Source organism: Carlito syrichta, unplaced genomic scaffold (genome assembly GCF_000164805.1).
Source record: "Carlito syrichta isolate Samal-C Ts95f unplaced genomic scaffold, Tarsius_syrichta-2.0.1 Scaffold303727, whole genome shotgun sequence".
NCBI classification, from domain to species: Eukaryota; Metazoa; Chordata; class Mammalia; order Primates; family Tarsiidae; genus Carlito; species Carlito syrichta.
Window position 1 is genome coordinate 187,798 of NW_007247823.1, and position 18,397 is coordinate 206,194.

Sequence of the window (18,397 nt, forward strand, 5' to 3'; positions counted from 1 at the left end):
GCTACACTGTTGGTGGGAGTGTAAGCTAGTGCAGCCTCTGTGGAAAGCAGTGTGGCAATTCCTAAAAACTCTAAATATTGACCTCCCATATGACCCCGCAATCCCCCGCAATACCCTGAAGAACTCAAATAACTCTATAAAAAAGATACCTGCACATGTATGTTTATCGCAGCATTGTTCACAATAGTAAGAACCTGGAACCAACCATGCTGTCCATCAAAAGAGGACTGGAGTAAAAAAATGTGGTACATATACACGATGGAATACTACGCAGTCATAAAAAAGAACAAAATCATGAATTTTGCAGCAACCTGGATGGAACTAGAGTCTACAATACTGAGTGATCTCTCAAAGAAACAAAGATCTGAGTATCACATGTTCTCATTCATATAGTGAACCTTGAACATCTATCATAATACTATAAGAAGAGGATTGACAGTGGCGGGAAACTATGGGGGGTAGAGTGGGGAAGGGAGGTGGGATTAATGGTAGTCAATATCTGTCTGGGGATGGGGAGACACCCCTTATCAACAAGGGTGACTGAACGATACATATTTGTATACCTAACACTTAACTGTACCCCACAATTTTAAAATAAAAATATGTTTGTAAAAAAAAAGAAAATTTAAAAAATTTCTTAAAGCAAATTAAAATGAAAATACAACATAACAAAACATACAGAATAAGGAAAAATCAGTACTAAGAGGAAAGTTTTTAGCAATAAATGCCTACACCAAAATGTACAAAGATTTCAAATAGCAATCTAATGACGTGTCTCAAGGAACTAGAAAAGAAAGAATAAACCAAACCCTAAATTAGTATAAGAAAATAAATTATGGAGATCAGAGAAGAACTTAAAGAAAATAAAAGCAAAAAAGTTACAAAGGATCAACAAAATTAAAAACTGATTCTTTGAAAAGATAAACAAAACTGATAAACTACCAGCCAGACTATCAAAGAAAAAAAGAGAGAAGATCCAAATAAATGGAAACCAAAAGAAGATATTACAACTGATACGACAGAAATATAAAAGACCAACAGAAACTATTATAAATAACTACACATTAGTAAACTGGAATGCCTAAAGGAAATAAATAAATTCCTGGACACATACACTATCAATATTGAGTCAGGAAGAAATAGAAAACTTGAAAGACCAATTAAGAGTAGTGAGAGCGAATCAGCAATAAAATGTCTACCAACAAAGCAAAACTCAGGACTGGATGGACTCATTGTCAAATTCTACCAAACTTATGAACAAAACTAACAAAAATCCTCCTCACATTATTACAAAAAACTGAAAAGGAGAAAATTCTTTCTAACTCATTCTATGAGGTCAATATTACCTTCACATCAAAACCAGACAAGAATGCAACAGAAAAAGAATGTTACAGGACAGTAACCCTGATGAATATAGATGCAAAGATCCTCAACAAAATACTAGCAAATGGAATCTAACAGCACATCAAAAAAATAATACACCATGATCAAGTGGGATTTATCCCAGGCAAGGTTGAACACACACAAATCAGTAAATGGGATCTATCACATCAACATAATAAAGGATGAATACCACATGATCATCTCAATAGATGCAGAAAAAGCATTTTATGAAACTCCAAAACACTTTATCATAAAAATTCTCAACAAACTAGGCATAAAAGGAACATACCTCAACAGAATAAAGTCCATATGCAACAAACTTAAAGCTAACATCATACAGAATGGGGAAATGCTGAAAGCCTTTCTTCTAGGAACTGAAACAAGATTAGAACACCCACTTTCACCACTCCTATTCAACATAGTACTGGGTGGCTTAGCTGGAGTAATCAGGTAAAAGAAAGAAATAAAAGGCATCCAAATTGGAAAAGAGGAAGTCAAATTGTACCTGTTTCCAAAGGAACAGAGGACAATATATAAACAAGACACCTGCACTTGCATGTTCATAGAGCACAATTCACAATTGCAAAGATATGGAATCGACTTAAATATCCATCAACTGATCAATGGATAATGAAAATGTGACACACACACACACACACACACACACACACACACACACACACACACACACACACGGTGCCAAATAATGTATACACATTTTAAGAAAGGAAAAACTATTAAAATTATAATGTTCAATATATACTGATAACAAAAGATGACTACAAGTCATGTTTGACCTCTGCAAGGACAACAGGTGCTCAATTTTATTGATATTGTTTACCATCAGCATCCAGGCCCTTCTGATTATGGCAAAAAGTAATACAGATATAGTATCTCTTAAAATGTGCATACAATTTTTTTGGCATCCCTGGTGTGTATATGTGTGTATAATATATATAATGGTGCTGGTATGTGTGTGTGTATTTATATATATATATACACACATACACACGTGCACACATACACACATACACTCTTAGTGTGTATGTATAGGAAATGTGAAATATATATAGCATTAGTTTATATAGCGAGAAAATGTGAAATATATATAGTATTGAATAGTATTCCATAGTGTATATTATATATATACACACTATAGTGTGTGTGTGTGTGTGTGTGTACCATGGAATACTATTCAGCCATCAAAAAGAATGATGTCTTTTGCACAACTTGTATGGGATTGGAGAATCTCATCTTAAGTGAACTAACATAGGAACAGAAAACCAAACACCACCTGTTCTCATTTATAAGTAGGAGCTAAATTAAGGAGCTGCAAAGGCATAAAGAATGGTATAATGAACACTGGAGACTCTGAATGGGGCGAAGGAAGCGGGGAGGGGATTTTTAAAAATCACCTATTGGGTACAAGGTGCACAGGTGGGGGTGATGTGTACACTTAAAGCCCAGTCTTCTTCATCACTATTTAATGCAACCATGCAGCCAAAAATTATTTGTATCCACTAAAGCTATTGAAATTTCAAAACAAAACACACCAAAAACCAAAAAACAAATTGTACCTGTTTGCAGGTGACATGATCATATGTTTACAAAAAGCTAAAAACATCATCAAACAACCCTTAGATCTGATACACAATTTCAGTAAAGTTTCAGTACACAAATCAACATATAAAAATCTGTAGTGTTTCTATGCACTGATAATGAAATATCTGAAAAAGAAATCAAGAAGACAATTCCATTTACAATAGCTACAAAAAGTATCTAAGAATAAATTTAATCAAGGAGGTGAAAGACCTCTACAAGGAAAACTACAAAACACTGATGAAAGAAATTGAAGAGGACATAAACAAATGGAAACACATTCCATACTTGTGTATTGGAAGAATTGATATTGTTAATATGACAGTATGCCTTAAACAATCTACAGATTCAGTGTCATCCTTTTCAAAATGCCAATATATTTTTTCACAAATAAAGAAAAGGCAATCCTAAAATTAGTTTGGAACCAAAAAAGTGCCTGAGGAGGCAAAGCAATCCTGAACAACAACAAAAAACTCGGAGGCATCACACTACCTGATTTAAAAATGTATTACAAGGCTAAAGTAACCAACACAGCATAATACTGTCATAATACCAGACATATAGACCAATAGATCAGAATAGAACAACCAGAAATAACCCCACATATTTACAGTCAGCTGATTTTCTACAAAGGCACCATAAACATGCATTGGGGAAATGACACTCTCTTCAATAAATGGTGCTGGGAAAATTGAATATGCAGATGCAAAAGAATGAAACTGGACCTCTCACCATATACAAAAATCAACTGACAATGGGTTAAAGACTTAAATGTAAGAACTGAAGCTATAAAACTGTGGGAAGAAAGCATAGGGGAAACACTACAGAACACTGATCTAGGCAAAGATTTTATGACTAAGACAATAAAACCAAAAATAGACAAGTGGGACTATATTAAACTAAAAGGTTTTGCATAGCAAAGAAAACAATTACAGCAAAGGAAGAGACAACTTGTTGAATGGAAGAAAATAACTGCAAACTGTTCATCCAATAAGAGCCTAATATCCAGAATATATAAGGAACTCAAATATCTCAATAAAAACATCCCATTTGAAAGTGGAAAAAGGATATTAACATACAATTCTCAAAAGAAAACATAAAATGACCAATAGATATATGAAAAAAATGCTCAACATCACTAACAATCAGGGAGTGAAAATCAAAACTACAATGAGACACCATCTTACTCTACTTAGAATGGTTATTATTAAAAAGACAAAAATAACAGGTGCTGGTGAGGATGAAGAGAAAAGGAAACTCTTATACAGTGTTGGTGGGAATGTAAATTAGCACAACTGCTATGGAAAAAAGTAAGGAGGTTTTAAAAAAAAACTAAGCATAGAGCTACTATATGATCCGGCAATCCCACTACTGGGTATCTACTCTAAGGAAAATAGATCAGTATATGAAAGAGATACCGGCATTGTATGTTTATTGCAACACTATTTATAATAGTAAAGATATGAAATCAACCTAAGTATCCACCAATGGACAAATGAATGAAGAAAATGTGTTATATGTACACAATGGAGTACTCTTTAGCTATAAAAAAGAATAAAATATTATTTGCAGCACATGAATGAACTTGAAGATCATTATGTTAAGTGAAATAAGCCAGGCACAGAAAGACAAATATCACATATTGTCATCCGTAAGTGGGATCTAAAAAAAAGTTGATCTTAAGGAGGTAGAAAGTAGAATGATAGCTTTCAGAGACTGGGAAGGGTGTTTGTGAGGATAGGGGGATGACAAGAGACTGGTTAATGGGAACAAACATACAGTTAGAAGAAATAAATTATAATGTTTAATAGCAGATAGGTGAGTGGATTGCCTGAGCCTGTGGGTTCGAGACCTGCCTGGGCAACTTGGCGAGACCTCATCTCTACAATAAATCAAAAAATTAGCCGGGCATGGTAGTGCATGCCTATAGTTCCAGCTACTTAGAAGGCTGAGGCGGAAGGATCGCCAGAGCCCAGCAGGTCGAGGCTGCAGTGGCTGGGAGCGGCCACTGCACTCCAGTCTGGGTGACAGAGTGAGACTCTAACTCAAAAAAAAAAAAAAATAGCAGAGTAGGGTGATTATAGTTAATAACAATGTATTGTATATTTCAAAACAGCTAGAAGAGAGGACATGAAGTGCTCCCAATACAGAAAAATGATAAATACTAGAGATGATGGATACCCAAAATATCCTAACTTGATCATTAAACATTCTCTACATGTAACAAAATATCACATATACCCCTAAAAAGTACAAGTACATATATAGATAAAAAGTTTTCAAGAAAAGGCAAGACTCCAGTGACCTCCAGGAACACAACATGACCAGGAGTTGTATTGCAGGGTCAGTTGTGCTCATTGCTGTTGAGACAGGAGGCAGCTAGAAAACAACTAAGCAGATAGGGCAGGTCCAAAGTAACAAACTGAGAGGAGACAGCTAGTAAACAACTTGGCAGACAGACAGGGCTGGTCCCCTCAGTAACAAAGTAACAAACTGGGAGGAGACCTCTGGTTAAAAAACAACAAAAACAACAGCAACAACTCAGCAGCCAGGGTAAGGTGCCCTGGTAACAAAACAACAGGCTGAGATTGAAAAACAACCAATCAGCTTACAGCTAGTGTTAGCCAATCAGCTCAGTCTTAGGGCTATATAAGCACCAGGTTTCAGCTCCAAATTGACAATTCCCTGGGGGTATTTTCCCACTCTGGGAGATTTTCTGTTCTCTCAATAAATCCTGCTTTCTCAACTTTCGAGCTGTCTGAGTCTCTCCTTTCTCCTGGGCATGAGACAAGAACCTTGATCTGAAGAGCTGCAGAAGATCCTCAGAGCCAAAGAGCTGTGTCCCCCTGAGTTGACTGAAACTGAGGAGCTGCTGGAAGAAGGCAAGACTCCAAAGCTGAGACACTTCTGAGGGCTGCAACACTCTCAGGGCTTGGCTTGACAGACCATTAGAGCCAATACTCCTAGGGCTGGGCTTGACAGCCCATGGAGCTGACACTCTCTGGGGCTCAACTGGCCAACCCATTGAGCTGATGCTCTTGAAGCTCAGGCTGACCTGAAAAATCCATATCACCATCTCCTTTGTAACTGGAGGTTGTGGGTTAATTTTTTTTTTAGTTGGAATCTCACTCTGTTGCCCAGGCTGGAGTGCAGTGGCACACTCACAGCCATCCCAGCGTCGTCCTGCTGAGCTCTGGGGAGACTTCCACCTCAGCCTTCCAAGTAGCGGGAACTACAGGCGTGCACTATCATGCCTGGCTAATTTTTTTATTTATTGTAGAGATGAGGTCTTGCCAAGTTGCCCAGGCTGGTCTCGAACCTGCGGGCTCAGGCAAACCACTCACCTCCTAAAGTGCTGGGATTACAGGCTGAGCCACCAAGCCCAGACCTTTTTGGATTCTGAACTTCACTAGTTTGTGTTCTGAGCTCTCTGAGTTTATATTTAGACTGGACCAGTCCAGGATTGGATTAGATTTGACAGTTAGCTGGATTGGATGCAGTCAGAGGTCTTCCGGCTTGGGTAGGTATCTTTTTAATAATGGGTATGTCCCAATCTAAGGAGTCTGGGACTCCACCTTCTGGGACTCCAACTAATTTTATGTATAAAACTTACCAGCTCAGAGCATGTGCATATTAAGAAAAATGGGTTAGATTTAACTTAGAGTTAAGATGGTCGCAATGAGAAGGTGGTTATTTATTTATTAATTTTAGAGATGGGTCTTGCTATGTTGCCCAGGCTGGGGTGCAGTGACTATCCATAGATATGCTCATAGAGCACTATAGCCTTGACTTCAGGGCTCAAGTGATCCTCCTGCTTCAGCCTCCTGAGTAGCTGGGACTATAGTAATGTGACATGACAAAAGAGGACTATACTCTGACTGAACTGTTTTTTCTCTTTATTCATATCTACCCACATAATTTGAGTCCACTGACCCTTTTGCTGAATTACCCTCTCACTATGAAGATATAAACAAAGAAAACTTAAGTAGATGCCTTACGAAGTCAGGCCTTCTGATCATCCAGGTCTTCCTGGTAACCACCTTCACTCTGAATCTGAGTTTAGAGCCATTGTAAAAGACTTCCCTAACCAAAGGTAAGGCCTCAAAAATTTACTAAGGAATTTAGAATTCTCTTAGGAACTTATGATCCAGGACTCCCTGACCTTTACCAATTTATTCACATAATATTGGGGCTGGTGAAGCTTTAACATGGATGGCAACAGTGGAATGGGACAAACCTGAGGAGTATATTTTAGACCCCTCCAAAACCCCAGGAGAGCTAAAAAGAGCCAGAAGAATTGCCGAAAACCTTTTAGATTCAATTTTTAAATTTTTTCCACCAAAAATTTATTGGCCCATCATACAATCCTGCAGACAAAGCAGGATGAACCAGTTTCAGATTGCAAAACTCACTTAGGAACACTGTTTATGAAACATTTTGTGCTCAGAATATAGCTAGGAGTACTTTCTGCAGGAACTGGAATGGCATTTAATTGCTCTGTTTACAAATGGACTGTGCAGATCTTAAAAGTTTAATTAAAATATATAAACCAGGATAGGAAATTACAGATATGACTAAATTGGTGGCCTTAGCAGAACATTTTGAAAGGATTCTAGGGCAAGAAAAAAACCCATAAAGCTAACAAGCTTATGTCTCTCCTATTAGAACAGTTCCAGGGGCTGAGACAAAAGGGACCATCCCATTTTTATTTTAAATCACAACCAAGAGTTCCAGAATAGACAAGGTGTCTCTCTTCATTGCAAACACTCAGGACACGAAGAAAGACTGCTTTTGTGAGTCCACCAGTAAGCCTCCGCCCTTCAGGATGGACTGTTTCACCACTAGAGGGAGCCCAAGAGATTCCAACTCTTCCTCATAATGAACTGAAGAAACTCTGAGGAATTACCTGACAAATTTCTCCCTGTAATGCCTTTAAACAAACATGGAGAAACAAGCGTTACAATAAATGGGGGATCTTTACAATCCTGTGGATACCAGAGCTGCCTTATCTACCATTAAGCCCCACTTTAATAAGCCATCAAATCCCTCGGAGTAAAATGGTCGCTTCTGTGGTGGGGGTTTTTGAATCAAGTTCAAGAGCTCTCTATATCTGAACCTGTCTAATTGATTTTGGGGCCACTTACAGAAAAACATACCTCTTTACTATGTTATACTGCTCTGGTAAATTTACTATGGTAAGGCGTACTTTCAAAGTTAAAATAATATATAAAATTCTTCTCAGAGGAAGAAATGATCTTAGAGTTTCCTGACTCTTTTTGAATCTGACCTGTTATGGTTTTTATAGGCAGAAGCTGATAAGATCAAAACCAAGTCCTGTAATACCCTTGAACTTTCTAAAATACCTGAATGTTTATGGGTCTCTTTGTCAACTGATGATAAAGGAAGGATTAAAAGTGTGGAACATACAAAGACCCAAATAGATCATTCCAAACTTTTGCCTAAGTTACCCCAATAGCCACTAAAACCTGGTGCAATTCCAGAGCTCTTGCCGATTGTGGAAGATTTACTTATTTATATTATTTTAAAAAATAGAGGCAGGGTCTCGCTATGTTGTCCAGGCTGATCTTAAACTCCTGGGCTCAAGGCATCCTCCTGCCTCAGCCTCCCAAAGAGCTAGGATTACAGGTGTGAACTACCACACTCAGCCAACTGCAGAAGATTTAATAAAGACTCATAATTCCATGTATCAGTCTTGGTAACACTTAATCCTACCAGTTAAAAAACTAGATGGGTTACTGGGTCCATTAGTGTTTGCTGACCCCATTTGCTCTGAAACACTCTGGGGTCTCTCTCTGCTTTACCCTAGAGCTAGATTTCATGAGAAAAACTATTAAATCAAATGACTGTGACACTGGTAATCCAATGTACTTCTGAGTCCTCACACTAGACCAGGGGGACAAAACTTTCAGTTTTTTGAATCCCTGCATTCAAAAAACAATGTAGGATTGTCTGTCATTTGGAGTGTTTCACACATACAGACAAAAGTAAAAACATAACTACAAATATAACTACACAAATCAATAAAGGTATTTATTTTTAGATATATAAAGAAATATGTAATATGTAGATTGTACATCGACAAATGCACATATATATATTTTTTCACTGTTTGACAGTCTAACATGATATTTCCAAGGTAGGAAAAAGAAAACATACACACACATAGATATATATGTTCACATTAATGCATATATATATTCATAAATAACCAATGCAACACAAAAACAAATGAATGGGGTTGAAGATTTATTCAAGATTTATAGGCAATTAATAAAATTATATGCAAACTAGTTCAATCTCTATGGAAAACAGTGTGGCAATTTCTAAAAGAACAAGAAATTGACCTTCCATATGACCCAGCAATCCCCCTACTAGGAATATACCTGGAACAACTCAAATCAATTTACGAAAAAGATACCTGCACATGCATGTTTATTGCAGCACTATTCATAATAGTGAAACATGGAGTCAACCGTGCTGCCCATCAAACCTGGACTGGATAAAAAAAATGTGGTACATATACACAATGGAATGTTATGCAGCCATAAAGAAGGACAAATATATGGACTTCACAGCAACTTGGATTTAGAGTCTATCATACTCAGTGATCTACCACAGAAACAAAGAATAGAGTACCATATATTCTCACTCATAAGTGGGCCCCACCATTTACCATAATAGTAAGAAAGGAATTGACAGTAGCAGCATACTGCCTAGGTGGAGATGGGGATACAACATGAGTAAGGGTACTGATCTCAAACCAGGGGAAGTGGGGACCAAAGGGAGGTCTAAACGTTGCCTCTATGATGTCCTCTTGTGTTCCTAATCCTGAATTGTACGCCACATTTTAAAAATAAAATATAAAAAAGAAAAAGATTATGATAAAATGCTCTCCTACTAAAGAGTGCTCTAAAATGGACTCAATTTATTTTTTATAGCAACTTGCACATAAATGTCACAAGACCTTGATGGAAGCCTTTCAAGTTTTAAGAGAAAAAGTTCACTGAGGCATGATTTGACTGCTAAAGGGATTTCCCTCTCACTTGGGAGAATAAAACTATTCAAAGTTATCCTTAGCCAGAATCCAAAAGACAATTAAGAAATTTTCTTGGACTTAAAGGGTATTGCAGATCTGGGGTCCCGAATTTTTCCATAATGGCTTTGCCATTGTATGAGCTCACTAGAAACACAGTATCAGAGCCTTTGCCCTCAGAAGACAGTCATGAGCAGGGCTCATGACAGACAGACCATGAAATTGGCCTTACAGCAGCCCCCAGCTTTAGGACTTCCAAGCTACACTAAATCTTTTACCTTGTTTGATCATGAACACAACAATCAGGAATTAGGAGCTTTTACCCAAGAACGTGGAAAACAGCACTACTGCATATTATAGCCTGCAGTTAGACTCAGTAGCTTAGGCATATCTCAATTGTTTAAAAGCAGTAGCAATAGCAGCCCTGTTGGTAGAAACTTCATCTGAGCTGGTTTTAAGGAATGAACTTCATCTGCAAGTCCCACATGCTGTGGAAAGTCTATTAAATATCAACCAAACTCAGCTCTTTTCAGCAAGTAGATTAACATCTTACAAAATTCTTCTTTTGCCTTCTTCCAATCTTCGTCTAAAATGCTGCAACTTATTTAACCCTGCTGCTCTACTACCGCTACCTGATGATGGCAAAGATCACAATTGTGTGAGTGTAGTATCAGAAATAGTGACTCTTCATGTTTATTTATGAGATATTTCATCAGATAATTCTTAATTGATACTTTTTGTTGATGGGTCCTATGGCAAAAACTCAAGGCAAACTATCAGGACTGGTATGCTGTTATCACACAAAATGAGTTAATAAAGAAGTGAACTCTTCTTCAACTTAAGTCAGCTTAACCCAAAGAACTTGTTGGTCTTACCTAAGCCTATCTTATAGCTGAGGACAAGTCAGTAAATATTTATACAGACAGCAAATATGCTTCTGGAGTAGTACACAATTTTGGGATGTTAAGGAAACAAGGGTTTCTTTCTCCTAGTAGGATCTCCACCAAAAACAAACTCCAAGTGGATGAATTCTTTTTGCTATCCTGTTGCCATCATAGGTTGCCATTATTAAGACCTAGATAGGAAATGTTGCAGAAACTTTCTAAAACCCAGAAATGTATGTTCCTTCAGTCTCTAAATGACAACTGCTTTCTTTCATGTCTTTGTATTAATTTTATGTAAAATGTTTAATCAAGCCTTGTGAACCAGAACTACTGGAATAAGCAAAAAAACCCTGTAACCAACTAGAAAGTATGAAGCCCCAAATTGTTCAAGATATTCATAACTTAGAAGAATGGCAGGACTGATGGAGTCTGAGCACTTGGTTTGTGACGGTAACAGTTTGGATCTAAACACTGATCCAGAAACTGAGTAATGGTCATAAGACACATAGTCATTATTAATCAATAGTGGGAAAAAGATAAGTAAGTGTATGTTTTATTATAAGTACTGGATAAAAACTCTGCTTTAATGAACAGGTTTTTGATAAATTTATGACCTGCTCCCAGATCCCATGGTATCAGAATAAAACTCCTCACTTCTCCCAGCTTTCTGCCTCTTGTATTTGATTGACTGCAAGGGAAGCAGCCAATTTTTGGATCAGGCCATAACAATTTTGACCAAATTCCCTAAAAATGTTTTATTACTATTTTCACTAAAGTAGCATTAAGCTCATAAATTCCTCTGGGAAAAGTTGACATTGTGGTCTAGGTTTTTATATTTTCAAATTTTCTCTTATACCAACAAGTAAAGCTTTGTGGTTTCTTTTAATTATAGATCAGTACATTTTTGTTACACTTAGGCATGCGTATTTTGTTTTTTGTTGCTACTGTGAAGAGAATGGAATCTTTTATGCTTATTTCTACCTCCTTAGTTTCTACGTATATACTGCAGGACATGAGCAATCATTGTAAATCTAGTGTTTACCCACTGCTGTGGGATCCCTTTAATTTCCTCAAAAGCAAGATCTAGGGCACTAATACTGAGATCATCTCCTTTTCTTTGCCCCAGCCTATCCCAGGAGCTACAGGGAACTCTGAAAGATGGATCCCCACTTGCACTGAAAGGTAAGTTCCAGGGGGCACCATAGAGTGAAGAACTCCAGGTGGTTGCAGAAATGCTGAAACTGTGGGGTAAGTTTAAGGGGACAAGAGAGGTGCTTGGAGGTGGAAGGGGGTCTCCTCCTTCCTTCCTGCCTTTCTATGAGTTGCAGAGCTCTAAGACAGCAACCATTCAGTTCTCACATCAGCTCAACCACTCCACAGTGAAGAGGCATTTCTGGAAGTGACTGGCAAATAGATGATTAACAGCCTAATTGCCAAGCCGGGCTCGGTGGCTCAGCCTGTAATCCCGCGCCTTTGGGAGGCTGAGGTGAGTGGATTGCCTGAGCCCGCAGGTTCGAGACCCGCGTTCGAGACCTGGACAGCGAGACCTCATCTCTACAATAAATAAAAAAATCAGCCGGGCATGGTAGTGCATGCCTGTAATTCCGGTTACTCGGAAGGCTGAGGCAGAAGGATCGCCGGAGCACAGCAGGTCAAGGCTGTGGTGGCCAGGAGCGGCCACTGCACTCCAGTTTGGGCAACAGAGTGAGACTCCAACTCAAGAAAAACAAACAACAACAACAACAACAACAACAAAACAGCCTAATTGCTGATGCTGTGGCATTTTGGCCCTATTTCTGGATTTCCTGATTGTGTTATGGGGAAGTATATGTGTGTGTGTGTGTGTGTGTGTGTGTGTGTTAAGGTGTGTTGGGAAGGGGTGTTGAGGAGTCAGAGGGAGCCTACTACTATCACAATACCAAAGATATGATCTGAGACTTTCCCAAAAAGTACTGTCTTGTAGTACAGCTTCAAGTTAGGATTCTTGGACGTCTAGGACACTGTTTTCCATTAACTTAATGGGTTGCCACAGGATAGGGCAAAGAAAAAAGAGACTCCTGAGGATGAATGAGATGCTGAGTTTAGCTCAAGAGTCTTGGAATCTTGCTGCTTCATTTTGCACGTGTGTGTAGGGAGATGGCCTGGAAGGGGATGCTATTAGAAAAATCCATTTGGGAAACTGAGGGCAGTGGTGCAGAAAGACACATTCAGTTTAGAGAGAAGTTGAAAGTAAATCACACTAAAACACTAATTGTAGTAAATTCTGCTACAGAAATGCTGAAGTTTTTGTTAAACTGAACCTTTGAGTATTTCATGTGTTGTTATATGCTGAAATGCAAAAATGTCTGGACTTGCTGAAATAAGCAACTAAATGAGGTTTTAGAAGGCAGCAGCTCCTTTATATTAAACACCATGCTCCACTGGAACAGGCTCATCAACTTTCTGAGGTCATTCACCTCCCTAAATCTGCTGCAATTTCAAGTCTGGAAGAGGAGTTTGGAAACAGCCTCCTGGTAGGTCAGGCATGAATGGAGAGAGAGGTGTGCATCACCCTACCCTGCTCCTCAGCCTGGAGAGGCTCTGTCTTAGGTGGCCTCCTGGAAAAGCAGTGTATGCCGTGCTGCTGGCCTGCAGGGAGGAGAGGAATAGCCTACATCTGTCCTGGGCAGAACATCTGACCAACGCCTCCACCCCTCTGCACGTGGGTTTGGGCTGCTCGCCTGGGGCTGGGTCGCCCAAGTCTGGTCTTGAGCAGGTTTCCACTGAGATGTGCGCTTTCTCTCCAGACTCTGGCCTCCTTCCCAGGGAGCCCCTGGCTCAGGTACGAAGATCATGAGGTCACTCATGGTAAGGCATTCCCAGTATCTTCAATCAGGAAGCTACCTGAACTTGTTAAGCAGTCTGGGCTGGTGTCTGGTGTTGTACATTTAGGACTGGGGTTGCAGGCTGACCCTGTGGCTCTGCAGAGGTCTGCAGGTCCCAGGGGACACTCATTCTTTTTAATGCATAATTCACTTAAGAAGAGAGCTGAAACTCCTGCTAGCCTAGCTGAATACTTGGGTATCTGACAGAAATCTTACAAGACACTGAGTAGGGTCCTCAGGGTTATACTTGGGAGGGACAAGGTCAAATTACATGGTGGCAGAGGAACTAGAAGGGAGCCTGCATCTACAAGCATAGTCATGGACCTGCCTGGGCTCAGGAAAGAGCTGGGGCTGATTTTAGGTAGCTCTGTTTGCTGCCACTTACTATCTGGTGGCAACACACAGAGCTTCCTGGACGTCTCTGAGTCTCTGTTCTGCAATTAGTCAATTAAGGGTGCTCATTCCTGGTTGAAGAACTGCAGGGTGAACTTCATGAAATGACAATGGTAAGGATCTGGCAGACCCTGAACAGTAGTGAGGACCCTCCATAATGAAATTACTCTGCCATCCTCCCTACAATTTCAGAGAGATGCTTGATTCCTGATCCTCACCGTGCTGTGCAGTAAGGCCATTTCTGGCTTCCTTGTTTCCCATCCTTATGTTCCCTCCACTTGAGGCACCCATTTTCACATGCCTCCATCTTACTCCATCCCTCCTGTGCTGAGTGGACTTCTCTACTTGGGTGTCTCACTTGTTCAGTGCATAAGGCTGCAGTGCCTGTATAAGGCTCTGTGACTGTCACTGGGCTGTGGCAATATCAAGAGGCACCATGAGAAATCAGATGGAGAATGGGCTTCTGCACAAGCACAGCTGGAACTGACAGCCCCATGCAGAGGCACAGAGCTGGGAGCCCACTGCTGGAGGAGTCCTGCCTGCCTTTGACATCAGCAGTGCCCTGCCAGGTGTCAGCAGGCCCCACAGCAGTTTCCAGCCCATTCCTCATCAGCAGTATCAGAGGCTTTCAGCCTGAAAGGCCTTCTAAATGCCTAACCACCCAGGATCAAGAACCTATCTTGGCCTGATTCAGGAGCTATGGCCAGTACAGGCCCTCACTACAGACCCTGAGGACCGGACTGTCCTCCAGACCCAGAATGTGCAAAGGATTGGATCCTGGGAAGCATAGGGCAGTTCTTAGGCTAGCAACTGGCCCACAGGAGACTCAAAACATTAGACCTCATTGATAAGTTACAAGGAGGACAGACATAACAATTTAGTCCTCTCCATGGTCCCAAGATGATGACACAGGAGGGAATAGTTACCTCCTGGTAGAACTGGTCATTTTTGCCCAGACAACCTTGTCACCACACCCACCAGCACTCCTGGCACCCAGTGACCAGCAAGGGCGACACATGGATGCCATGTCCAGAAATGGTCTGGGAAGCCCCATGGGCACCATTTCTCCAGGTCTTGGGTGTTTTTCCATGGCGGACACCCTGACCTGGCTCTCCCCACAATCCCAGAGGGAACTGCCAAGGGCAAAAGCAGTGAACTTCTGCCAACCAGAAAGATTCCCTGCTTACCTGGTCCCTGCGCTGACACCACATCAGTGACACCTGGCTGCAGCTTGGATGGAGGAGGTCGCACAAAGGACTCAGATTGCCCTGGAGAGCAAAGTGGCCATGAGGAAACAATATGGCCTGAACACTGTCCCCAGGAGGCATCAGTACCCTTTACTCCCACAGCTCTGTCCCTAGCAGCATGCCAAGACAAAGCTCCTGTCTCCCTTAGGGAAGGGGCCTGGCAGCCTCGCGTGTTTGGTGGGTGGTCACTGTGGGCCATAGGATTTTAGAATATGGAAGAAAATAGTATTTTCGGTATAGGCAAGAGAGAAACCAGGTGCAGATTTAGAGAACATGAGGTGGGCACTGGGACGTGGGCAGGAGTTGGCAGAAGGTGGGTACAGGGAGACCAGCATTAGGGGGAAACACAGAGGAAGGCAGGAGAGAGGACCATGCTCTGTTCTGGGACAGGTGCCTGAGACCAGAGCAGAGAGAAGAGGAAGGCAGAGAACAGGCTAGAAAGTGACCTTGGACACACGGTGGGTAGTATCATGGCCCCACAGCACGGTAGTTCAGCCCCCTCAGGGCCCTGGTGTGGGTAGGGTGGAGCCCTACCAGGCAATCTGGTACAAGCCCCTGGCAGGTGACTTCCTCCCACTAGAGGGTGTGTGTTGGTTTCTCTATGCCCCACACTCAGGAGCCAGGTGGACTTGGCTTCCGCAGTTGCCCTCTGAGAAGCCAAGAAGCTCTCAGGAGGAAGCAATGGGGTCTGACCACAGAGCCAGTACCAGAGTGGAAGACAGCAAAACCAGGCAGGAATTTTGTGGTCTTTCTCTCTCATCGCAGACCACCCAGGATTTTCTTCATTCTTGTGGCAAGGGACCCGTGGCTGCTACCTGGCTGGCTTCTCCTCCCAAAGATAGGCCGTAGGACTTTCTGGGCGAAGGTTTCCTCAAGTGCTTTGCTGTTGTTTGGATTCCAGGGCTCAAGTTCACAGGTGACTTGTGAGGGCACTTTTGGTTTCATCTCAACCCCTCCTACCCGCAGCCCTTGTCATTCCATCTCAGCAGAGGACAAGTCCACTGGGTGAGTGCTTTCCTTGCCTCTGCCTAAGCATCATGCTCCCAGGTTGGCTGGTACCACCAGCTTCTCTACAGAGTATTCATGGTGTTAAGATCTTGGGTCAGAACTCATTATTTCTAATTATTTATTTTTTTCTGACCTGTGTGGGTCTCTGAGTGACTCAATCTGCACCTGCAGGCAGGTGGTTTGATACCCAAGTCATGGCTGGAGCTGGTGGCAACTCTGTGAGAACCAGAGTCTGGTCAGACGTCACCAGCGGCCACTAGCCAGAAACCTGAATCATTCCAAATAGTGCTGGGACTGGCCTGTGGATGGAGGGGACAGGAGCCCTCACCTAGCTGCCCTTCCCTGGGGGCTGGGTTGGATGGGGTTCCGGATTTCCTCTAGGATCAAGTGATCAAAGTTCAGTGTTCTCACAGCCTGGCCTTCCTCCAGGGCCTAGGCCTCTGCAAGCATGACCTGGGCTACCCCTTCTCCTCCCACAGCCCCAGCCTGGCAATCGAAGCCCCTCTCCACTGTCCCCTTCTCACCTGTATCCCTCTTATCCCGCACACTCCTCGGCACCCACAGCAACAAATAATCACAGAAGGGCAGGTGTTTACAGGAGGGGGAGGCGGTGGAGGCGGGGGAGGTGGTGGTGGTGGAGGATTAGGAGGAGGTGGTTTCACCTCTTCTGGTTCCTATGAAGAGAAAAAAACAACTGTCTGCTCCCTTGTCTGGTAGCTCCTGGGGCAGGGACATAGTATCCATTGCCTCTGCACCAGGCACAGCGCTGCCACTCCGCAGGTGTCTGTTGGTTGAAGGAAAGGACACATGAGGGGCACACACACCATAGGGAGCCTCCTCCATGTGAGAAACACCCAAACTCCTCCTGGTTTGCACATATGGCTCTTCTCCTAACTGTCAACAATGTCATTGCTGTCCCCTTCATTCTCCTAAGGCCACCCTTGTCAGTGGAAGCCTGTCCTGGAGGCTGTGCAATGGTCCCAGTATTTGCAAGTGACCGTTCACGTCTGTCGGGTTCAACTTTTGCAGATGCTGCCTCCCCAGCCCACCTGCAGCAGCACAGACACCAGGCAGGGAGGCCAGTTCCCACAACATCACAGACCCAGGACTTCCTGCTACCTGTTACTGCTCATGGCTCTGGGATGTGTCTCCAGCCCAGGTGAGCCACATCCTGGTCCCCAGCCATTGGTCCCTGTGCTCACCTGGCTGCCCATCCCTCCCAGCTCTATGCCAGTCATGACTCCTTCACCTCTCAGCCCTGGAGTCCCTAGAGGATGTCTACAACCAGGCCCCTCAGTCCTACCAGAGGACAGGGATTCAGACAAATCAAATGGAGCCAAACCTACATCCAGAGTCTGGACATGAGGACCAGGTCCCTGATACAAGGCTCCTTTTCCAGAGCTCACTTGGAGTCCAGAGCCCACTGTTGATCCTTTGGGGATCAACAAATAAGCCCAATTTATTTCAGGAAGGACCACTGCAATCACTGCAACTGGACACTCCAAGCGGTGATTCTGGTGACAAAGGCTCATGATATGTGGTGCTAGTAGTGGGAAGGGAATTGTCAGAGTGACAACACTGTGAGTCTCATCCCCTTCCAAGTCCTGCTTTGCCCTTCTGTCACCCTCTTCTTTGCCCAGGTAGGTGGGACGTCGTGGGACACAGGCTTCATGATGCTCTTTGAGAAGGTCAGTGCACTCCTCTACATGTGACAGCATCAGGACCCGAATCATGACTTACCTTTTCTGGCTTCTGCACAGGTGGTGGCTTCTTGACATTCTGGAATGTTCAAAAGAGACAAACATGAGCTGGGTGGGGCAGGTGGGCTCTGCCTCGGCCCTGCTGGACAGAACCTGCCTTCAGGGAGTCAGTCTGGGTGCCCCGAGCTGTGGCCCCCAGGCTCCTCCCCTGTGGAGTCATCAGGGATCAGCCAGGCTCAGGGCCAGGGTCCCTGGAGAGGCCCAA

At 42.4% G+C, this 18,397-nt stretch overlaps 1 protein-coding gene across 1 annotated transcript in view; it reads right to left on the reverse strand.

The window, feature by feature from the left end:
- ANTXRL (anthrax toxin receptor like) overlaps nucleotides 1–18,397 on the reverse strand; it is a 62,686-nt gene that overhangs the window by 8,359 nt on the left and 35,930 nt on the right. Inside the window, exons 14-16 of the mRNA XM_008059144.1 lie at nucleotides 18,173–18,211; nucleotides 16,957–17,106; nucleotides 15,365–15,445 (exon numbers count right to left, since the gene is read on the reverse strand). Of these exons, the coding sequence (XP_008057335.1) occupies nucleotides 15,365–15,445; nucleotides 16,957–17,106; nucleotides 18,173–18,211 (270 nt within the window). The remainder of the gene's footprint in view (nucleotides 1–15,364; nucleotides 15,446–16,956; nucleotides 17,107–18,172; nucleotides 18,212–18,397) is intronic.